The following is a 24,895-nucleotide window of genomic DNA, read 5'->3' on the forward strand; positions in this document are numbered from 1 at the left end:
GTTGTTGGTTTAGTTTTATTGCTCTTGAGTTGCTGTGCTAGCGCATGCTAGTCATACATGCTACATGCATTGCATTATCACTCTTCTGCACTCTTCTGGTTTCTTTATTATCATGTCACCAGCCGAGGGTTTGCACTTTAGTGCTCTAGCTCCCAGATTTTTAGAGAGTACGTTGCTAAGTATAAATATACATTCTCAAATGTGTGACGTCAAGCAGCGTCTGGCATAACATGGCCAGACAAAGACTTGTACTATCATCGCTGCACTCTCTCATTTCATCCAAAACACAAACCCTCATTTCAAATCAATAGTTGTGAGTTTAACAATCACATAACAAAATTCTTATGAGTCGTACGATAAAATAGAAGCTAGACTTTTCTCAGCATCTTTCACACTGATCTGCTTCCGCATAGCGTAGTCATTCACCTGAGGATGTGGTAAAAATAGGCAATATAGCAAAGCGAATGTGCTTCAGGACTACCATATAATTATATGCAATGAGAATGTGCTTCACGACTACTTCCCGACTCAGGAGCTCACAAAAACATTTACGATGTGAGGATTGGCCATGTAACACGGGAAATAGGGACCTGAGATATTCGCAACGTGACCAAAATACCACTGGTCCTAAAGTGTGGACATAGTTTATGGCTTCTCTCAACCAGCTACCAATAACCGCAAGGCCCCAGCTGAGCATCACAGTGATCACATGGAAAACTTGAAAAACAAAATGGCGCAGAAATCAACTGTGCAGTAAGCAAACGAATATTGTACTAGAAGCCTAAACAGCATACTTTGTACAATTCTAATTATGTAACTGAGATAATATATATGTAGATAGTTTTCATTTTGTCTTTTCCCAGCTTTAGCCATGTGTTTGGAGCTATGTGCACGCTATAGGTACCAGCACACGCGCATTGGGCTGCTCTTTCACGTGGTATTTTTAATATCTTGCCTCGAGGTACTCTTCGTGCAGTACTGTCGAAAGAAAAGTGACCGTTTGATAATACACACACACAATCTTACACTGATTGTACATGTAGCCTGTAGAGCATAAAAATAATCGTCTAAAAATCTGCAAATAAAGAGAGACCATTCTCAAATCCTCAAAATGGAAAAGATTGAAGAAACTAATGTCGTCACGTGGGTTATATTTTGCCTTTATAAATTGGTGGGTCACCCACCTCCGCTTACCGCCAACTAATACCGCGAGCGGTATATCTTGTGATTGTTATCGCTGGCGGCGAACCGCGGCGGTTCATGAAGGCAACCACTCATAACCGCTCGCAGATAAGTGAGGCGGTAGCTCTTTACCGCTCGTTACCGCTCGCAGTATTTTCGGGTGGGTAAAGGAGTCAATATTCATTTACCGCTCACGGCATATGAGGGCGGCAAGCAGAGGCGGGTGACCCCTATCGGCCACCATACTTACCGCTTGCGGTAGGAGGAAACATTCATTTACCGCTCGCTGGTAGAGAAGGCAGCGACCCTTTACCATATGAGGGCGGCAAGCGGAGGCGGGTGACCCTTTGAAGTACTTCTAAATCATTAGCTTGCTTTTTCAACTGCATGTTTTGTGGTGTTGGTTTGACAGTCACACCCAGACTCCGCATGTATGGGAGTGGTCCCGCCTTTCCTTGAGCTATCCACAAGTCAGGAAATTAAAGGGACCGAAACTTATGGACTGGCAATGACGGGTTTGGTGCTCATCTGAAGACCGGAAAAAATATACTATAATGAATAAAACTGTCAATTGAATGTCCTTCATTAAAATCAAATGTGCATTCCGATTGAGTCAGCCTCAGCGGACGAGGTTCCATCCAACCCAGTTAGCCTTGTGCTTGCTACCCCCTTTCCAAAAACACGATAATAATACAATACGAGTACTTTTTCTCAGCATTAATAACACAGCATAAAGACAAAATTAAACCAATTTTGTTGAACTGCACTACATTTAACAAATAACATGATATGTGGATTGCCTCACACGAGATCAACTCCCACGAAATCAATTCTTACCAGATCAACTTTGCATGAGGTCAACTCTCAATAGATCAACTGTCACAGAATCAACTTTTCAAATGATCAACTTCATAGGATCAACTCAAACAATAAAGAACAAGAATTGAAATATAAAAGAGTCCAGTTAAGACGCTTGATGCGCTGATAAATTACGCATTGAGAGTCATACCTTCCCCTTTTCCTTCTGCGTCTAGCTCCAGACATGTAGCTCTGAATCTTCGCTTTGGTCTCCTCTCTCTGCATGTATTCAATCCATTTAGGTGAGGGTTGCTTTTTTCATCCTAGAACCTACTTTTATCTCTGGCCCTCTTCCTCATTCCTGCAATGGCAACTTGAGTGGTGAACTCAGCTGGATGGGTGGGTGATCATGCTCGTTCCTTACAACCACACTCAAACCCTCTGAAGTGGCTCTTGCTGGGCAACCAGCCTTACGGTTTTTGCACCTCCAGAATTGAAATCATTTTCGTCTCTTATTTTTGTATGCTTAACTCAGTTTGTCTTGATGAATTGAAATAAGAATTGATTTTAGTTGATTTCAGGAGTTGAGTTGAAATCATTTTCATCTCTTATTTTTGTATGCTTAACTCAGTTTGTCTTGATGAATTGAAATAAGAATTGATTTTAGTTGATTTCAGGAGTTGAGTTGAAATCATTTTCGTCTCTTATTTTTGTATGCTTAACTCAGTTTGTCTTGATGAATTGAAATAAGAATTGATTTTAGTTGATTTCAGGAGTTGAGTTGACTCTTGATTCTATGAGAGTTGATCTACTGAGAAAAGTTGATCTGGTAAGAATTGATCTCGTGAAAGTTAATCTCGTGTGCACACACCGATATTTGATGTGAAAATAGTGTGTATTCTTAGAAAACAGTCATCTTCTTGTGTGAATTTTTGGAATTATACGTGAGTCAGAGCATAGATAAACGAAAGAAAGGGATAGGCAACGCCCAGCACTTTCGTTGGATGAGGCGAGCTGCTAAAAATGGGCATGTAATGAGCAAAAAGGGGTGTGTGCACTCAAAATGTCAGTAAAGATATTAATAGTTTGTGTATTATAGCAAACTGTGCTCTTGAGGAGATAGGGTATTAATCTTTTAGAGCTACTACATGCAAAGTGATGAGAAAGTGAGCTCCAAAGGGGGTGTCAGTACAGTCTACAAACCATAACAGGTCTGTTCCCAAGTCCTTCAAATGCCATCTCTTTGATCACACAATACAGATAAAAATAATTGTGTTCCACTTTCTAATATCTAAACTGTGTCTTAGAGCACTTCAAACTAGATTACCATGTACAGTAAGAGCAGGAGAGGTACGCAAACTTTCTGGACTTCGGACAAACGTTTCATGGTGCTGCTACTACTTCACTGCATTGAGGGCTAAATATGCTTTGTTCCATGCAGTTATAATTAATTCTGTGAAACGTACATGTTATGAAATTATTTCATATTGGAGATAGAGGTACATAAACTGACAAATTGGTGTTTTCACACAAATCAAGCTGAACTAACATAGCAGCTGTAGCTGTATTTGTGCATGATGCCTGATTGCTTTGAATTTCTTTTTTAGGCCCCCTACGATAAAAATAAGCAGACATAGGGATCATCGTGTACTTTCTTGAGCGCAACTCGCCTCCAACCAGAGGGTGTGACGTCACACACTGCATTTACCTAGCATCACGTGGGACGTTTTTCTTTCGTATATCTATGGTCAGAGCAAGGTTTCAGTGGACCCGACTTGCACCCAAAACTTACTTTTTATTTCCAATCTACCGAACGCACACACACACACACACACCGTATACCGCATGCGCACCAAGGCATATTATGTTTACCAAAAATGGACATTGTTGCCTATCAGACACCTAAAATTATTCCAAGCATAGGGCCTAACAAAGACTGGCCATAATTTTATCCACAACATTGTAACTGTGTAATGGCCATTCTTAATTTCTGCTGTTGCTCCGGTTTCAATTGACCATCATGCAATGATTATATAATAGTTAGATACTGTTTAGGAGGTATCTATGGGAATTATAAGCCCAAAGGCCTGCTGTAGTATCCCAAGCAAAGCGAGGGTACTACGAGTGCCTGTGGGCTCATAGATACCTCCTAAACAGTATCTAACGAGTTTAGTTACTAGGTTCATTTCAAAAACTAACCGAAAGAATGGACACGGACGAAGACCTAGGCCTAGACAAGCTCTTTTCTGAAGAAGTACTCGGCATAATAATGACCGAGCCCATAGACCCCGCCCTCTACGACATAAATGTGGAGGCGGAGCTGGCTACTCTTTCTACAGAACAAAGAAAGGAGGAGGAGCTGGACGAGCCAACAGAACTGCATAATCTTCTCTACCTAACTCAAAGCGAAAGAAGCTTTCTTCAAGCAGTGCCTCTACCTCCAAGCAAGTGCGTGGATTTGCACCTCAGTAAAAAAAATGAGATGGAAAAATTGAAGGAGAGTGCTATTCCTAATAGCACAACTTCAGATACAAAGTACTGCTTCAAGCTATGGAATGACTGGTGTGAGTACCGATTAAAGTGCCATGGGGATGTTATTCCACTATTGAGTGACCTGAAATCCAAGGAACTATCCTGAAATGCTTAATTTTTCAGATTCGGAAGAACGATGGCTCAGAATTTCCCCCTGACACACTGCACCACATTGTGAGTGGCATACAGAGGTATTTGCGATGGAATGGAAATCCCGGGATTGACCTGTTCAAGGATGCTTGTTTTGCTGACTTTCGAATGTGCCTAGACTCCGAAATGAAGCGCTTGCAGAGAGCTGAACCTCTAACAGAAGAAGAAGAACTTCTATGGAACAAAGGTCTTCGCACTGGTTGATACGGTACTTTTTATGAATGGTGTCTACTTTGCTCTACGAAGTGGTGGCGAACATCGTCAATTGAGGTCAGAACCATGCCAAATTCAAGTAATTGAAGTTGAAGGACAGCGGTCGTATTTGAAATACACAGAAGACATATCTAAAAATCGACCAGGAGGCTTGAAAGGCAGGAAACTCAAGCCAAAAATAGTGTCTCACTACAACAATCCCGAAAACCCTGAAAGATGCTTCGTTCGGCTATTCAAGCTTTACCAACAGCTCCTGCCAAAAGATTGTCCTAAAAATTCATTTTACTTTCGAGCCTTGAAAAACCCAACACCTACTAGACCAAACAGTGGCTCGATTATGCTCTGCAGCTAGTATTAAGGGGTACTGAACGAATCATTCTCTCCGTGCAACTGCTGCTACTAGACTCTACAACGCTGGAGTGGACGAACAAATAATAATGGAAACAACCGGACACCGAAACTTGGAAGGAGTTCGCAGCTACAAGATAACTTCTGAGTGTCAAGAAGTCAGTTTCAGACTTCCTCAACGTAAAGCCAATTAACATACTGGCACATACTGATCACTCACAGATGGCAGAACTCGCAAACCAACTGCTGTCAATTTATGCCTCCAAAGTTTAACTTTAGTACCTGCAACGTTACCATCAATCTCTCATCCAACGTATTAACAGCGACTGAACATTATAATTTTATGTCATTACCAAAAACAGAACAGTTACTTCTCATTGTTTTTTATAAAAAACATGTTTGAAAAACACAAAATAATGAATGGTTGTTGTGAACATGAAAATTACAGGTTTATATGAGAATTTACAGGTTAATATGGGAAATATAAACCCTGTACTGACCAATCAGATTGCTGGATTCTGGGCTACTAGTAACTAAACTACAATAATAGCTCAGAGCTTGTAATCCAATGAAGTGGTCTGACATCAGCTGGAAGATTTTAGCGTCTACGACTGACTGGAGGGTGACTCGAAGAGACGTAAACAACGTACAGCAACAAATATCCGTTCTACAAAAACAGCTAGAAATATTACAAGGGAAAACTTTTCAAGCGGCCCTGCCCCTTTATTGACTATACGTGAGGGAGATTGGAGCATCTATCTCTCAATAATTATAAAGGAAGCAATACCGGCCAGTCTTGATGTCTCCTTCATTGGAGAGGTACTTCTTGGCAACCCCGAGTCTCCACTAAGAATATAGCGGCAGAAACACCATGACCCGGAGACTGGAGATCTGATCAACTACCACACTCAACTCAGGAGCTGATATCAAACAAAAACGATAGAAACAGGTAACAAAGGCTCTTGCCATAGCCGGTAGGGAAGCAGTCTTTGCCTTAGATGCAGCACCTTCAACACCTAAACTTGTTTGCACAGCTATAATAATACATGTACATGTATATCTATCTCTCTACATTTGTACATGTCTCTAGCTCTGTCTCCATTGACCGGTATTACGATAATTATAACGGCTATAAGAATTACTGTTATACATACGTGTTAATTTGTCATAACACGTTACTATATCGTTTTTTTACTGACAATTAACCTCAATTGCTTTCCAAAGCCCCCCGGTTTGATTAGCGCATGCGCTGGATAAGTGCAGCCTGGGATTGAGGCTACGATGATCCTAGACCTTCATCTACACCAAACCTTGCATACGATTCACGGTTGTACTGCAGGTTGTTTTCGTATGGTAGAAATTTTGTATTTAGAGCATTAATACGAAAATAAAAACTGCGAAATTGAGTAGTTATTTTGGCTATTTTGCATTAAAGGAAAATTACCCGCTATATAAAATACGTTTTCTTACTTGATCTGAGCATATCTTCCCAACAGAAAAATATTTTGCTTTAGAATGGCTGAAACACAGGGCACACACTGATGCAGCAGGTTTCATTGCAAGGCTATCAGTGAGGGTAATTCCAGTGTGACGTTCGACATCCATCAATTTCCACATGGCCAACTTCTCCGTGTGGTCAGGTTGGCAAGGATAACCAGGAGCTGGACGAATTCCCTGTATTTGTAAACACATCACTATAATGACGTAACCATAATCACGCACAACAGGTGACTGTAACCGAAACTGTAACCGAATACTTATATACCTGATACTTAATCCCATGCAATTCAGATGGCTTCAATTTCTCATCACTGCTGTACCCCCACAATAATTTCCTCATAACTTCATGCAGTTCTTCAGCGTATGCCTGCAATTATACGTAGGTGAGCGATTTCGTCTACAACGGCACTAAAGATTACTAAACACAAAACATGAACACACTCACCTCAGCAAGCCGATCAGCAAGTGATTTCACCAGAATAGCATTGTAGTCATCGTTCTCCTCCTGGAACCTGAGAAAATGCAACCAGAACCATTGTGTATTCTGAGTCTGCTCACCTGGCTGCCATAGCACCGCCTCCACACAGCAATTAATAATGACAAGTTTTGTTGTCAAATAAAAGCTTAACCTTCGCGTTGGTTATATATACAGCTAGAGAGTTGTAATTAGAGGCACTCACATGCGCACATAGAGCTAGCTAAATATACAAATGTACCGCGGCTTTAATTAGAGGGACTTTATTACACATTACAGCCACCTGGAGTGCTAGCTCTACTGTGAGCCTACTCAGGTCTCAGCCTAACACTCCAGGCCTCTCTGCCCGGGACTCCCAGTGCATGCACATGTAGGTGCCCTATTAGTATCTAGGCTTCTTTGTTGACTCTGCTACTGCTGTTTTCAGCCTTATCATACATAGCGTTCAAATCTGGTTTACCTCTAGTTTCATTGCCCTAGCTCTTCTAGTTGCTTTTAGGTTAATACAAGTATGATTGTGAGATGTAAAATCGGTGAGGGTTTAGTTAGCACTTCAGTACTTTATACAGTGCAAAAACCAAAAGAGAGTAGACTTTTTTTTTTACACATTATTCACAGTTTGTTGCATTAGGTGATATGTCTATTTGAGTGCAGGTACTGAAAATTCAACTATTGGCACTTCCATTGGACCACCACCTGTTATATCATATAACATCATCAATATAAAATGGCTGTCTGAATAATTTATGTGTACTTGCAAATAATTATGTTAGGAATAGAAGTAGCTTATTTTTTATCTGAAATTTGTTGTTGAAACTTGAGTATATAATTATTGCTCATCTTTTGAGCTTCAACGGAAGTCTGGGCTACTAGTAACTTTTGAGAAATACTGCATTTTGGTGGCTACTATATTAGGAATATAATTATACAACTTTCGATTTTATGCTAGTCAAGGTCTGTTTTTTAAGGAGCATGTACTACAATTCATTTGTATTAACTTACAAGAGCTAGACAAGTCTCTTCTTTGCTAGAGCAGCCCTTCTTGGCAAAAATGGTGATCAATTTTGCTCCTTTTGCAATGATATTCATTGATTTGTGACATCAAAAATCATCTTGTTGTTATTTGCTACATCCAAAGCTGATGTGATGTCTACTTGCAACTACACAGTTGGTATCGGTTATTATGTGTCACAGGGGCGTGACAATTGAGCTTACTACGTGGCCAAATCATCAAAAAGGTCATGAAAATCACAAAGAAGAGACTATCCTAACTCCTGTAAGTTAGTACACTATGAAAAGTACACTATTGTAGTAGATGCTGCTCAAGAATCAGGCCATAAACTCAAAAGTTGAATTCCTAACATAATTATTTTCCACCAAGAAACAATAAAATACAGTATTTCTCAGAACTTACTAGTAGCCCAGACTTCCATTCAAGCTTAAAAGTTGAACAGTATTCAAGTTCATACACAAGATCTTACTTCAAAGAAATAAGCTACTTCTATTCCTAACGGATTTTCAGAGGTACAAATCTTCAGACAGCCATTTTTATATTGATGATGCATTATGATGTAACAAGTGGTGGTCCGATGGAAGCGCCAATAGTTGAACTTTCAGTACCTGCCCTCAAATAGATCATATCACTTTTACTTTAGAAGATATGTAATAAAAATGTGCACCAAAAAAATAAATTCTACTCTCTTTGGTTGTTGCACTGTACAGTTTATAATGGGTAATCTCTAAAGTGCACACCTAATAAACATACTCACCTCTGGCAAAGCTCAGTGCATCCAAAACCGGCTGACACAGCGAACAATCCTACATAGTCAATTTTTCCACTCTCTTTAGGGGCAATGAAATCCGAAATGCACATACTGGAATCTTCTTTCTCTTTCTGCACCTAAAACCAACAAAAAATATACTCGCTATACGGTTCGAGGTTGCCCACTAACAGTAAGGCCAGACCAGACCCCATCCGAATATATGAAATTTACGGATTAACGAATGTCATTACCGTATATCTTCTAATTTATCGGACACTTCTAATTACCCCGGACACTCTTTTGGGCAATTTTCGTTGTTCTAATACAACGGACACTCCAGTGCTTTAATATTACATTTGTTCTAAATATCCGGACAATACTTTGAAAAGTTGAGTTACATTCACCATTCACAGACGGCAAGTAAGACAAGACTTAGAGTGCTGCAGTTAGATAGCTTTGAGTAGCTAGTTTTAGATAGCTAGTGCAACTATTCAGTCGCACACTAGTCTATTAAACTTAGCTAGCTCGCATGCAGCTGCTTGCTTGTTCTAATTATTCCGGACACTTCGCATGCTGTATAAAAATCTGTTCCAATTATACCCGGACAATTTCCAAAATAATTATTTTTTGCTGTCCGATAAATTAGAAGATATACGGTAATTGATTATGAATATCATTAACGAAGACACTTGTGTACATGTATTATGATATGTGTGGCCAGAAGGGAAGCTGCTAGCTAGAATAGTCTGTTATTTCAACTTTCTCTCCAATACAATGAGTCTTGTGAGCTCTCTTCGTTTTCTTTGCAGCGGCCATTGTATTGAGCAGTTTATTATTGCTGATTCAGCAAAGCAAGTTAGTATGCGCATGCGCAGTGGTCTATTCTACTGACAGCCTTTCCTCTTTTTCATTTTGCCCGGATTTGTGAGGTTTCAGACTAAAGGGGTCCGGATTAGCGAGGTTCTATTGTAGTAGTATTACAATGTAACTACCGTGTGTTCTATTTATCGGACAGCAAAAACTAATTATTTTGGAAATTGTTCGGGTATATAATTGGAACAGATTTTTATAGAGCATGCGAGGTGTCCGGAATAATTAGAAGCTGCATGCGAGCTAGCTACATGTAAGTTTAATAAAACAGTGTGCCACTGAATAGTTGCACTAGCTATCTAAAACTAGCTACTCAAGGCTATCTAACTGCAGCACTCTAAGTTTTACTTGCCGTCTATGAATGTAACTCGGTATTGTCCAGATATTTGTAATATTAAAGCATTGGAGTGTCCGTTGTATTAGAACAACGGAAATTGCCCAAAAGAGTGTCCGGGGTAATTAGAAGTGTCCGATAAATTAGAAGATAATTATACGTATACAACTACACTTAATTTTACAACTAAAGCCTTTCATCTTTGGTGCAACAATGGTACAAAGATGTAAGGCTTCAGTTGCAACCATGGTTACAAACAATTATTATATTACACCTGTTGACGGAGGCCATGGAGTCTACATATCTCGCCACTACCGTCACTGCTCAAAATAATGATGTCATCATTTTCAGAATAAGCTGGGAACAGTCCAACAATTCCTCTAGCCTGTAACAACCGTTTTTCCTTGATCTTGGTGAGAAGGTTTTGGGCGTCATCAAACAACTTCTTTGCTTCTTCACCTGGATCAAAAGGTACATGCAGATTCCTATAATTATAAGCAAAATAGAAAGGGCAAGAAATGTTCGTGGGGTGCAAAATTTAGCGTTTTTCGAGGGCAAAAATGTTAACTGGGATAAACTCCCACACACTGGTATTTAACATGCAAAGGTATTGATAGGTATGCATGGTTTCCTGGCATTGAACGCGAATATTAGAATCCACGAACATTTCTGCTTAGGGCTAAGGAGCCAAATAGCGCATCCGCGAAAATTTCCCCGCTATAAGGTATATAGGAAAACATACCAACATCCTTGTCAGCAAATATCTTAGGGTACCCTCTGTTCGGATATTTCCCTCGAAGCTGCCAAACATCAAAGAATGGCTTCCAGTCAATGAAGGAAATCAAATCATTTAAATCTTTGTCTTTGTAGACAGTAACTCCGATGTTGATAGGTTTAACTGTGGTGAACAACTGTGAACAAAGAAATGCAGGTACATACCTTCACCTGGAACATAACTGCTCCAATCAATGGTATACTTCCTCGAACGTGCAACATCCAATGCCAAGTACTTCCTCACCTGAAAATGTAACCCGACAGCCGACATAGTACTTTCATATAACAGACTTCAAACTTGCATACCAACCTTCATGGACTCATAATGCTCTTCCCTGATCTGTTCATACTCTTCACAAATATCGTCAACGAAGTCTTCCTTATTGCTGCTATCAAGCAATGCAGACACCTGCATGGTACAAGCAATTACACAACAAAATAAACTGCCAATAGTCCTGAAATGTTGGTTGCTCTTCGAACGCCCACTGATTATAGTTTCCGCAGTAAAATTGTGGTGAGCTGGCACACCCTTTTACATTGAAGTCATTATCCAAGGCGAATGAGCTTTGTTTGTTTGTATGTTTGTGACATCTGAGCCTGCTCACCTGGCTGCCATAGCACTGCGTTTACTGCCTCCATACAACAAGGTATTAGTTTTGCTAGTAGCAGATTTCGATATAATCCCTTAGTTGTCGTAGAAAAGCGAGAAAAAAAGCAAAGAAGCTTGAACTTGCACGTTGACCAGCTCTACACGCGACCTTTATTCAAGGTAGATCTACACATTTGCAGCTGAAGTGATCCTTTATACCAGTCTCTATTAAACATGGATTTGTTGCTTTTTTACTAATAATGACTGGTTTTATTTATTGATGCCAACAGCCGAGGGTTAGCACTTCAGTGCTCTAGTTGTAAAATCAATGTCAGGTAACCGCTATGCATAGGGCTGGGATCAGATATTAGTGGTCAGCCCATTTGCGATGAAAGAAAGTTTGTGAAATATTGAAATAAGAGCTACACAATGGTTTTTGTCCCAGAGTCTTTGTCAACTGTAAGTGAGATAACTGGTCTTGAAGGTACCTACTATATACACAGTAAGTGCAGTAGTAGTAGATCTACATGTAAGAGGTAAACTGGAATATCTTGCCTACATACCGTAGAAACTGGACTATTAGCGCATGCACTTTTAGGGTCAATAGCAGAGCTCTATATGCTTATATTTGAGAATGCGCCTATAATGCAGTCATTTCGAGCCCCACCTAGCAACCGGATGTCTCTGTGATGAGAGCTGACTAGCAAGCTGGCTAGAAAGTGAGCAAGCAATGCAAGCAGGCAACCCTAACTGGATCTATATCATATAATTATTATGTTACAGTTCATTTTACAGTTCATTTACATCATCATATCAACTGACCAGGAAGTTGGAATAAAAGGGCCCTCATCCATGTCTCACATTCTCTCGGCATGATCAGACAAGGTAACAGCATGCCCAAAGAGTCTTTACAGATGGATAACACCAGCTATATAGCTATCATGCACTGTACAAGCTAACTAGCTCATAGAAAAACAAAATTAGCTGAATCCATTCTACCTTCGCATAATATGCCTTGAGGCGTAGCCGCACGAGGGATACGGTTAAGCTGACTGTGTGTGTGTGTATGTGTGTGTCTGTCTGTGTGTCTGTTCCAGCTGTAACTGCGCAACGGTTGCAATGCGACGAAAGCTGGCGCTAGTTTGACTCACATTGAAGGTTGTTGCAGTCTCTTTAGAATCTTTCATAGAATCATCTGTTCGCACAAAGTTTCTATTCAACATATGAGTTAGCCTTGCACTAAAGGGCTAGCTTTTTGTTAGCTACAAGAGTCAAAAAATATCTGTTAAAACAGCTAGCATTAGTAGCCATTTGTGAAATTGATCTCTTTGGACACACCCTTTAATTATTCCTGCGGATGTAATGCGCATGCACGCTCATTCCCCACGTGTGAGAAAATAATATCCATAATCCAGATTCTCCTGGCAGAGTCACTTTTTCTTGAGTGCCAGGTAAGCCACAAAACACTACCATAATTATAACAATATAGATAACAATATGTATGTACACAAGTCTTTTCTTCTCAATAGATATCTTACACTGAACTGATCTTGGAAGAATCAATTTTCTTCTTTCTTGAGGTCCTGGTAAGCCACATAATACGATGCATGTAAATAAGTCTTTTCTCCTCAGTGAGTTTATATAGATAGGCTAACTTTAATGTAAAATTCATTATAGAAACTACTATAACACTAATACTTTTTGAGCGAAAGCATAACATGGCGAGAGGCATTAGCAAGCGCACACTAGCGCTAATAATCTAGTTTCTACAGTAGTAGGAAGAATTGTGTAGATAAGATGTTCCATGATCCTTGAGCATTAATGAATTGTGTAGATGAGATGTTCCAACATCCATGAGCATTAGTTTACCTCTTAGATATACTACTACTGCACTATCAGAGGAGATATGACAGGCGCAGTGCAGCTCAGGCAATTAGCCTTTGATTGAGCAATAATTATTGGCCCACACAACGTCCACGTCATATGTTTTTGCTAAGTGTAATCAGAGGCTTATTACTTGAGCTGTACGTCGGACCTCCTCTGCTGCACTATACTGCATTTACTGTGTATATAGTAGGTGTCTTGGGTGTGTAAGCTCAGCACAATTATACTGCGGAAGCTATACCGGAAGTAATTAGTGGGCGTTCGAAAAGCAGTAAAAATTCCAGGCTACTATTACCTTAATGTTACTATTATAGACGGGTAGTAATTTTAGCGTTTTCTGTTTTTAATTGCGTTTTATTAGCGTGTACTTAATTTAGCGTTAATTACAAATGCGCTAAAATTAGTACAATGCAACAACCAAAGAGAGTAGATTTTTTTTTACAGTTTGTTGCATATCTTTTGAAATTTAGGTGATATGATCTATTTGAGTGCAGGTACTGAAAGTTCAACTATTGGCGCTTCCATTGGACCACCACCTATTACATCATAATATTATGTCATCATAAATATAAATGGCTGTCTGAAGATGTGTACCTTCAAAAATATTTTAGGAATAGAAGTAGCTTATTTGATCTGAAATTTGTTGTCCATGTACCTGATTATAATTATTGCTGAACTTTTGAGCTTCAATGGAAGTCTGGGCTACTAGTAAGTTCTGAGAAATACTGCATTTTGTTGTTTTTTGGTGGCAAATATGTAATAGGAATACAACTTTCAATTTTATGCTTTGATTTTTGAGAAGCATGTACTACAATAGTGTAAAATTCATTTGCACTAATTTACAGGAGCTAGCTAGTCTCTTCTTTGCTAGAGCAACCCCATTCTTGTCAAAAAATACGCTGATTTTGCTCAGTTTTACTTTTGCTGACGTATGCAATGATATTCATTGATTTGCGACATCACAAATCATCTTGTTGTTATTTGCTACATACAAAGTACTACGTAGCCAAATCGTCATAAAAATCACTGTTTTTGATAAGATGGGGCCGCTCTAGCAAAGAAGAGGCTAGCCTAACTCCTGAAAGTTAGTTCAGATGAAAAGTACACTATTGTTGAGTACATGCTGCACAAAAATCAGACCTTAACTATTATAAAATCGAAAGTTGTATTCCTAACATATTTGCCACCAAAAAACAACAAAATGCAGTATTTCTCAGAACATACTAGTAGCCCAGACTTCCGCTGAAGTTTAAAATTTTAACCATAATTATACGTAGGTACATGCACAACAAATTTCAGATCTTAACTCAAACAAAATTAATAAGCTACTTCTATTCCTAACATATTTTCGATAGTACACATCTTCAGACAGCCATTTTATATTGATGATGTCATGTGATGTAACAGGTGGTGGTCCAATGGAAGTGCCAATAGTTGAACTTTTAGTACCTGCACTCAAATATATCATATCACTTTTATAGAAGATATGCCACAAAATGTAAAAAATGTGTACCGAAAAAATTCTACTCTGTTTAGAGTTGTTGCACTGTTTTTATAATAGTAACAATAAGGTATAGCTAGCTACCATGGCTTACTGCAGCCTTAAATTGTACACTGCGTCAGACATTTACTTGCACGTAGATCAACCTACCACAACCACACTCTTTGAAGCGTCAACCACATGAATTGTTGGCTGTTTGTACTTTGGAGCAATTTTGACAGCTGTATGTTTCCTAAAGATAAACACTGGTTAACTTCCATAATTACACTTTGTTTATGTGATGCATATGTGGCAGTACCTAGCCCTTAAAAGTGGGCACCCTCGAATCCCTTAATTACATTGTTGAATCAAGCTTCAAAACGATACCGGAGATATATGTACGAGGGAAAGGTATTTTTGAGAAATAGATGCTCCAAGTTCAATGAAATATTGAGCTCAAGCTCATTCAATTACCGTATAGCACGAAATTTTCGACGCTCTTATATTTGATGGAATGGTTTATAAAAGAATTTCGTTGTATAATCTTGCTTATTCAATAACCGTATATAGCACGAAATTTTTGACACTCTTATGTTTCGTGGAATGGCTTCTAAAAGCATTTCGTTGTATAATGTATGTGGGTTGACTGGTTACCGGAAGCCATGTCTTTAATCTTTACACATTACAGCAGATAATTCTAATTAAAAAACAATTTTCGTGGCCTTAATTTTCGTGAAAACAGCGAACATTTCGTGCTGTACGTACGGTATTGATTTCCAGGCACTTCCATATAATTATGCTGATTTACTTTCATAAAAAAAAATATTCTGGGAAAGATAGGCTAGCTACAATGTAATACGGTAGTGGGAAATCGGTTAGAGTAATAGAACACTAACCTTAACAGCTAAGGTCTCAGACTTCATAAGAAAATTGTTGAATGGTTTAGTTTTCCTGGTTATCCTTTATGAGTCTAATATAGTATGTTCACAGTGTATATAATTTACTGGTTTTCAGGTATACTTTTGGTTAGAGTAATAACTTCATAGCTTAGCTTTCAAATTTCTGTAGTAAGTCGACCGATTAATGGGCTACATTTTGATACCAAGAACATCCTCTATGCTTAGCTGAGATAACACTGAAAAACTACAACATCAGCAGCTGCTAACCACAAACCAATGCCACTTTAATCAACCACAAGCTTCATTAAGAGTGGGCGTACAGTTATTGTACACCCACGTGGGTATGTGGTTAATTAAAGCGGCTTAAACTATTCTTACAGACTACAGACTATACCTTACACAATACATTTTGAGTGAAAGCAAAACATGGCGAGAGGCATGTTAAAACTTCGTTGTCAAATATAAGCGATTAACCCTTTCCCGGCTTTAGCCGTCATATGACGGCAGCGGTAGTGATAATTTTCAAAAAATCGTTGTGGGCACTGTGTTGGAGCTATGCGCATGCTGTAGGTACCAGCACATGCGCATCGGGCTGCTCTTTCACGTGGTATTTTTAATATCTTGCCTTGAGGTACACTTCGTGCAGTACTGTCGAAAGAAAAGTGACCGTTTGATAATGGCTACAAGATCTTCGTAGTACAACTTCAGCGAGGTTCTAGGGCAGCTAGACAGTGAGAATAACGATGCTTATGGCCTTGTTGAGTAAGAGGACAGTGACTGGGATCATACCAAGAGAGGAAACTACTTTTCAGAGGTCAAGCTATAAATATAGAACCTGAAGAGCCAGAGGAAGAAGCTCCTGAGCATGAACCAAAGTCCTGGACCTTGTAAGTAACTATGGAGTATCATATGTAGTCTGGATAGCTTCAGTATGGTATGCTTAGTCTAGTTAGTACACAAGTGGACATCATAAGCCACCATTGAACTTGTAAATCTGTGTGTAGGTGAAGAAAACATTTCCCGGGAAAAGAGCGTCTGCCGATACGACCTCGCAGAGAAGTTGCTGATCCTGATTGAACCATGTCACCGTGAGAACATTGAGAACACTTACTTAGTGTCTTTAGTTACTTCATGCCTTCATACAATATTGTTTATGTTCATAATTGTGAAATGTGTAAAAAAAATCGTTAATTAGTGGGGGGTGGTCAGTTGCTAGGTAACGATGATGATGTCATGGTACCCCCAAGATCTGGGCTACCTGTAGGAAATAGTTGCAAGTGATTACAATGCATGGTTCATGAGATATGTATTTTTAAAGAAAAATGTGTATTTTGTTTTTTTTAAAGCCGGGAAAGGGTTAAGCTTGGACGTTGAGCTAGCTACACACGGCCTTTATTCGAGGCACTCACTTGCAGCTGAAGTGATCCCGTATCAGGAACAATGGAAAAGGGTCACTACAATAGAAAGCTAAACGTTGCCGGTGGCGTATATTATGAACTGTAATTATTCCCCCTTCAACCTTCAATAAGTGAAAGTGATCATGCATGCATCCTCATATGAGTTACTATATATCTACGATACACTTTTCGTCCATCATATGTGACAGTGCCAATGAAAAGGGACCTTAACGCGGTCATTTTCGAATCAGTTTTTATTGTTGAATCAGATAGGGCGTCCTTTAAGCTTCAAAATGATACCAAGATCGACCTCCTAGCTACTTTCTTTCCGGAGATATGTTCGAGGGAACGCTACAAAGGTATTGCAACGCCCTCTTGAGTAAATGACGCTCAAACGTCATGATAATTGAAGTTCAATTATTGGCTTCCGGGCACTTCCGTATACTCATAAAGCTTAGTAAAAGATGTTCTGGAGAAGACAAGTTAGTTAGATGAAGGCTAGGCGTTCTAGGACTCTCTAGCTAGCTAGTATAGCTATGTAGCTGGATTGCTTGGCACCTAGGAAGGATCTTCGAAGAAATAAAGAGACAAAGACTCCCGTCGCTCAAATGGTAAGCTCTCATGTCTTGTTATAAGCTTGTACTTATTATCTGTGTAATGTATCAGTCTTATAAAAGATCCCTCACTTGTATGGAGCCTACAGAAAGTGTCTCTGTCCTTCATACAGCTTAAAGGAAGCCTAAGTGATCTATTATAGGTAGTCTTTCACTTAGTATTCGTCCGTATCGATCTAAGGCTTGATCCAACTTATTAGTAGCCTTATAAGAAGCTTTCCTCCTTTAATTTAGTACTGGTATCACTGCCATTGTGCTTAGTAGTAACAGGCCTGATGGGATGGGTGATCACATCATGGAGGGCCCAGGAAACTGCATGGAATTGTCGTATAACATTTATATTGATGGTTCCCCCAGGTGGTGGTAAGTGTCGGAGGCCTGAGAAACGCTAGTCTATTGGCTAGAATGTAAGTGACATTGATATTGTGTCTATCTTAACTTACTACTTATCTGTAGGTGGTTATGGAGTGTTTATGAGGACAAGTGGCACGGGATACGTACATCTAAAGAAACAAGAGTGGATCTACGCCAAGCTAGCTAGCTAGATAGCTGCTCTTTCTAATCTATTTCTGTTGCTAAATTATGTTTGTTAAGAAGTGGAGCTATAATATACCTGGCTCCTCTTGATGATTGTAAGTACTGGGCTGATGAAATAGTCCTGTACAAGTTGTCATCTTTTATTTGTTAAAAATAATTAACAATAATAGGGAAATTCCCAGGGAATTTCCCCTCAAGTAGACAGTAAATTTCATTGTAAAAATGAACATTCGGTGAGTTTCTTCAACGTCCGCGCTTGACCTGTTTAAAGCTTCGTAGAGACCCAAATTTTTACAGGTAGGTAGAGGAAGGGTTGAAGTTAGCACCTGTGAAAAAAAATTTTTTTGCCCATGTTTTTCATTTCTACTAAATTGGCCTATAGCTTAATTTAATTATTGCCGCGTTAAGGTCCGTTTTCATTGGCCCTGTCACATATTTATAGTGGGAGGACTCATCAGCTGGTCCCACTTTGGCAATGAAAACTTTGATAGTAGTAGAATAGCAGTAGAATAAGCCATACAATTTGCAAGGCAGGAGCCATATACTTCTCAATTAGACTCCAGGTTTCTTTGCTGAGGTTTCTTTGCTGTGATCCTTGTCCACAGTGTGTACCACCAAAACTCTGTGCTCAAAATTAATGTTTCAGCAGATTGCCTCATGTCTGTATTGCTCCTGAGTTGCTGTGCTAGACAACTCAGCCATACAACACTACATGCACTGCATTATTACATCACTCCTCTGGTTTCTTTATAATCATGTCACCTGGCGAGGGTTTGCACTTTAGCTAGACGATAGAAATTACCAATAGCTAGCGTTCTAGCTAGTGCAAAGCAAAACACTAAGTAGCAACAAATTTTACTATGCAAGCATCTGAAAAGTCTGCAAGCTAAACTAGTGCATTATTTTGTACATCCACTAATTGCATACAAGAAAACATGACTAGAAGCCTATAGAAACTCTTACTTGCACTTCATTTATCATTGAGCAGCTGTAACACTCTACACAGAGAGACAGACAAACACACTACCGTATACCTCGCTGCGCCGAGGCATGATTACCCCGTTAATAATTATTATAGTAACAAGAAAATGCTCTCAAAATGTATTTCAAAACCAGAGGTATATTGTATTTGCAAATGTGTGCTAAATGGACAATTTCCAGCATTCAATGTTGGGTAATTGAGCCACTCTGCTTCCCATGCCGTTAATTATAACACTAGAGCACTAAAGTGCAAACCCTCGGCTGGTGACATGATAACAGATTATAAAGAAACCAGAAATATAATGCAGTGCATATAGTGATGTTGTTATCACGTATGACTTGCACAGCAACTCAGGAGCAATAAAACTAAACCAGACTGGAGGCATGCTGAAACATTTGAGAACAGGTAGTGGTACTATAGATATATGCACTGTGGATTAGGAGAAGCCTGGAGCCTCAGAGAAGTATGGCTCCAGGTCCTGCATGGAGTAGGATCCCAGTCAGCTAAAGCAGCAGGAGCTATAATTCACGCTTTCTACTTTAGTGATCCTGTTCCATTGTTCCTGGTATATACAGCTTTCTACTTTAGTGACCCTGTTCCATCGTTCTTGGTACAGGATCACTTCTGTTATAAGTAACGCATGTGCAAGTTCTGTTCAAGCTACATTTTGCTAGACAAAGAAGCTTTAACACCGAAAGCTGCCACTATCAAAAGTACTAACTTGTTGTGTGGAGGCTACTCATGCTGTAAACACAGTGCTAGAACGTCCAGGTAAGCAGACCTAGTCACAAGCTTGTTCAAGCTTCTTAGCTTTTGCTCGACAAAGAAGCTTTAACATTAAAATCTGCCACTATTTAAATCAAGATATTGTTGTGTGAAGGCTATCCATGCTGTAAACGCAGTGCTGTGGCATCCAGGTGAGTAGAAAAGCCTATCACAAACAAACAAACTAGAGCACTAAAGTGCAAACCCTCGGCTGGTGACATGATACTAAAGAAACCGGAGGAATGGTATAATTATAATGCAGTGCATGTAGCATGCCTATGACTAGCACAGCAACTCAAGAGCAATAAAACTAAACAACAACGTACAACTACATGAGACATGCACTGTGGACTGGGATCACAGCAAAGAAGCCTGGAGTCTTAGACTAAGAGAAGTATGGCTCCTGCTAGGCTAGAGCATAGGATCCAGAGTCAGTCAACAACCAGTCACAATTCTACTTTCTTGACCGTAGGCCTATTCAATTGTTCCTGGTACGGGATCACTTCAGCTGAAAATACGTAATGAAGCCTTGACTACGTATTTGCAGCTGAAGTGATCCCGTACCTTGACTCAAGGCCACGAGCAAGTTTAGCTTTTGCTCGCTTTTATTAGACAAAGGAGCTTTAACATCAAAATCTTCCACTATTTACTGTTGTGTGAAGGCTATCCATGCTGTAAACGCAGTGCTGTGGCATCCAGGTGAGTAGAAAATCCCATCACAAACAAACAAACAAACAAACAAACTAGAGCACTAAAGTGCAAACCCTCGGCTGGTGACATGATTATAAAGAAACCAGAAATATAATGCAGTGCATATAGTGATGTTGTTATCATGTACTTGCACAGCAACTCAGGAGCAATAAAACTAAACCAGACTGGAGGCATGCTGAAACATTTGAGAACAAGTAGTGATACTATAGATATATGCACTGTGGATTAGGATCACAGTAAAGAAGCCTGGAGTCTCAGAGAAGTATGGCTCCAGGTTCTGCAGGAGCTATAATTCAAGCTTCTACTTTAGTGACCCTCTTCCATTGTTCCTGGTATATACAGCTTCTACTTTAGTGACCCTGTTCCATCGTTCTTGGTACAGGATCACTTCAGTTATAAGTAACGCATGTGCAAGTTCTGTTCAAGCTACATTTTGCTCGCTTTTATTAGACAAAGAAGCTTTAACACCGAAAGCTGCCACTATCAAAAGTACTAACTTGTTGTGTGGAGGCTACTCATGCTGTAAACGCAGTGCTAGAACATCTAGGTAAGCAGACCTAGTCACAAGCTTATTCAAGCTTCTTAGCTTTTGCTCGACAAAGAAGCTTTAACATCAAAATCTGCCACTATTTAAATCAAGATATTGTTCTGTGAAGGCTATCTATGCTGCAAACGCAGCGCTATGGCATCCAGGTGAGTAGAAACACTCATTACAAACAAACAAACAAACAGACAAACAAACCAACCGACTACTATACCCGTGGCCGCCCACGCGCTCCTCGGGTAATAAAGCGATACGTACAGCAGATTACAAGCGAAACTTAATTACGACATACCTTGAAGTTGTAGCACCTCCTATGAGGAGTGGTATCTGTAATCCTACTCTATTCATTTCCTTGGCTACATAAACCATTTCTTCTAGGGACGGTGTGATAAGTCCAGACAATCCAACAAAGTCTACAAACAAATAACTCTAAACAAAGGATTCAACACCTTGTAGGTAATTGGCTGTTGTTTCCTACACCTACGTACCAGCTTTTTCTTCAACAGCTGTATTGATGATTTTGTCACATGAGGTCATCACACCCAAATCGATAACTCTACAATTATTGTAAATAGGGTACATGTGCAAGATAAATTATTCTTAGCATATACCTGTAGTTATTGCACCCGAGCACCACACCAACTATGTTCTTCCCAATATCATGCACATCTCCCTTCACAGTGGCTAAAACCACAGTACCTGAATGATAAGCCTATACAGAAACAACTGTAAAATTAAGTTTTTTTTTATTGAATAACTCACAGCTGCATCAACTGTTTCTCCTGCATCAGTAGCTTCAGCAAGCTGTTTAGCTTTCTCCTCTTCCATGAATGGTATCAAATACGCCACAGCTTTTTTCATTACACGGGCTGATTTGATTACCTGTGGCAAATGGTAACGTTAAACCATGCATTGAATTGCACTGCCAATGTAAGTAAAACATCATGATAAATGCATGGGCCATGACATAATAAATTGGCTGTTCAGTTCTGCCCCGATCGGACTCTATACCTGAGGAAGAAACATTTTCCCCGCTCCAAACAGGTCCCCGACTACGCTCATTCCCTGTACAGAATGACATTTACAGGGTAACATATGAGCCATAATTGACATGGATGGACATTTTCTCACCTTCATCAATGGACCTTCAATGACCCTGAGCGGTCTGTCCACATTATTTCTAGCTTCTGTTGTGTCCTCAACAATGTATTTGTCAATTCCCTATTAACAGGAAAGTAGTTTTAACATGCCAGAATTGTTATTTAACTGACTCACCTTGACAAGGGAGTGAACAATTCGCTGTTCTAGAGGTAATGATCTCCACTCATCAGTTGTGACAGCCTTCTTCGATGATTTTCCAGCTAACTATACATGCATGTAGCAGAAAGAAATTTTTAGTTATTACTGTGCTAAACCCTCGGTTGTTGACATGAATAACATAAATCTATAGAAACCAGAGGAGTTAAATAGCAATAAATGCAGTAGTATGTATATACAAGTATGCAGCAATTGAAGTAGACTAGAGGTATAATTATGCTGAAACTTGCGATTTTTTACTATCTAGACTAAAATAACGAATAAAATAACGCACTGTAAACATCTTGGTGATCATGCAAGTATATATCTGGAAGGACTACCTGGGCATATTCAAGAAGTTTCTCAGTGGCTTGGCTGTTCTTGTTCCAGAGCACATCCTCACACAGTATCAGGAGATCTTTTGGGATATCATCATACACAGGGAGGTTTCCAGCATTCACTATGCCCATATCCATTCCAGTCTAATATCACATGTACAGCAACGTACATCGTAGCAATTAAACAACATGCATGCAGTTACAATTTTCAGTGAAGAAGTATTTACACATGTGTGTATACGTATGTCCACCAATTACAAACCTGTATTGCGTGGTACAAGAAAACACTATGCATTGCCTCTCGCACGCTGTCAACCCCTCTGAAGGAGAATGAGAAGTTTGATAAGCCTCCACTGACACGAGCCCCAGGCAACGTAGACTAAAAGGAAGCACATAATTATAACTACACACTAGCTGTTTACAATATTTCACATACAGAACCTTGGACGAACAAAAACCCACTTTGATCAGATTCGTAGCCTCCATGTAGGTCACTCCATAGCTATTGTGTTCATCTATTCCAGTGGCCACTGTGAGAATGTTGGGATCAAAAATGATGTCATTCGGATTAAAATTCAAGTTGTCCACAAGCAAGTTGTAAGAGCGTTGGCAAATTTTGATCTTGTGTTGCGCTGAGGTTGCCTATGGCACAAAAAAAATTAAAAAAAGTGCTGTACGCATACCACTAAGCGTACCTGACCAGTCTCGTCGAATGCCATTACAACTAAGGCAGCACCAAATCGTTTGACAACAGCGGCTTTTTCGAGAAAATCTTTCTCCCCTTCCTTCAGGCTAATAGAATTGACCACGCATTTGCCTTGACTACATTTCAACCCAGCAATAATCACATCAAAGTTAGAAGAGTCTATACACACTGGAATCTGCAAATACCAACATATTTGAACACAAAAAACAGCATACAAAGTAACAAACCCGAGCCACATCTGGTTCAGTAGAGATCAGATTCAGAAACTTCTGCATAGCTCCTACTCCATCCAGAAGCCCTTCATCCATGTTAATATCCAAAATTTGGGCCCCTTTCTCCACCTGATCTTTGGCAACAGCCACCGCCTCCTAAAATTCATGAAGATGTATAATGTTAGTATAACCAGATTTATATTCAACATATGACATTAAAGCACTAGCTACAGGAGTCAAAAAAGAGCTGCAAAGCTAAACACTGCAGCGCCATTGTGAACTTAGACCTCTTTCAGATCCAGACCCACCCCTTTTTTAATTATTCATTGACAGGAAATGTAAAATCGTACATATAAAAGAAATAATCAATCCATCGAATACCATAATAGCGGGTAATTTTCGTGGGGTAAACATTCGTTCAACTCAAAAACGGTGATTTTCACGCGTAAAAATGTAGTTTGACTTCCTTGCCTGCACTGCATTGCATTGCATGCGTTCTGGTAAGCCACGCCTACGTTTTCATGGGGGAAAATTTCATCTTGCCCACGAAAATTACCCGCTATATAGTATAGAATTCTATTTCCGTTTTCTAATAACACTCTATTTCGTAACAATTCAGTACACTAATGAAAGCACCGCTGGTGCTGATGCCTCGGTGGAGGTGACAATTAAAGCTACCTGAGTCTGCGCTATTTTTGTGTTTAGTCAGCAGTTTTAGAGATAGCTAATGGCCATCAGGGAAATGAGCAGTCTGACTCCTTACTCCAAGCTGTACAATATTGAACACTGCACCTTGCTTCTGATTTAAAATCTCTAAGGTTTTTTTCTAGCCAAAGCTACGGAGATGAGGCCTCTCTTCTTGGATTGAACAGGAGTCTGGCATATAGGTGATTCTCTGGATCTTTTACTGCTCATCTCTAGCTGTTGATATCTTGTGTACAACTAAACTGCTGACTAGACACAATAGCGCCGACTCAGCACATTAATGACTTATAGCGATAT

General features: G+C 39.6%; 1 protein-coding gene and 1 long non-coding RNA gene across 3 annotated transcripts in view; one reads left to right on the plus strand and one right to left on the minus strand.

The window, feature by feature from the left end:
• Window positions 1–273: 273 nt before the first annotated feature.
• Window positions 274–24,895, minus strand: part of LOC135348336 (methionine synthase-like) — a 42,161-nt gene continuing 17,539 nt past the window's right edge. For both annotated transcript variants that reach the window (XM_064546519.1, XM_064546518.1), the window contains 22 exons: window positions 23,909–24,049; window positions 23,671–23,856; window positions 23,438–23,617; window positions 23,238–23,354; window positions 22,979–23,119; window positions 22,617–22,706; window positions 22,473–22,562; window positions 22,353–22,406; window positions 22,104–22,223; window positions 21,953–22,053; window positions 21,830–21,897; window positions 21,634–21,754; window positions 15,064–15,145; window positions 11,250–11,348; window positions 11,111–11,183; window positions 10,908–11,063; window positions 10,440–10,624; window positions 8,968–9,098; window positions 7,169–7,235; window positions 6,989–7,090; window positions 6,694–6,897; window positions 274–426 (listed from right to left, as the gene is read on the minus strand). In XM_064546519.1, the coding sequence (XP_064402589.1) occupies window positions 343–426; window positions 6,694–6,897; window positions 6,989–7,090; window positions 7,169–7,235; window positions 8,968–9,098; window positions 10,440–10,624; window positions 10,908–11,063; window positions 11,111–11,183; window positions 11,250–11,348; window positions 15,064–15,145; window positions 21,634–21,754; window positions 21,830–21,897; window positions 21,953–22,053; window positions 22,104–22,223; window positions 22,353–22,406; window positions 22,473–22,562; window positions 22,617–22,706; window positions 22,979–23,119; window positions 23,238–23,354; window positions 23,438–23,617; window positions 23,671–23,856; window positions 23,909–24,049 (2,592 nt within the window). In that variant the 3' untranslated portion in view covers window positions 274–342. The remainder of the gene's footprint in view (window positions 427–6,693; window positions 6,898–6,988; window positions 7,091–7,168; window positions 7,236–8,967; window positions 9,099–10,439; window positions 10,625–10,907; window positions 11,064–11,110; window positions 11,184–11,249; window positions 11,349–15,063; window positions 15,146–21,633; window positions 21,755–21,829; window positions 21,898–21,952; window positions 22,054–22,103; window positions 22,224–22,352; window positions 22,407–22,472; window positions 22,563–22,616; window positions 22,707–22,978; window positions 23,120–23,237; window positions 23,355–23,437; window positions 23,618–23,670; window positions 23,857–23,908; window positions 24,050–24,895) is intronic.
• On the plus strand, window positions 17,453–18,482 carry LOC135348344 (uncharacterized). The gene is made up of 3 exons (XR_010398722.1): window positions 17,453–17,799; window positions 18,160–18,209; window positions 18,259–18,482. It is a non-coding gene; the product is annotated as an uncharacterized LOC135348344 (long non-coding RNA).

This window comes from Halichondria panicea, chromosome 15 (assembly GCF_963675165.1).
Source record: "Halichondria panicea chromosome 15, odHalPani1.1, whole genome shotgun sequence".
Classification (NCBI taxonomy): Eukaryota; Metazoa; Porifera; class Demospongiae; order Suberitida; family Halichondriidae; genus Halichondria; species Halichondria panicea.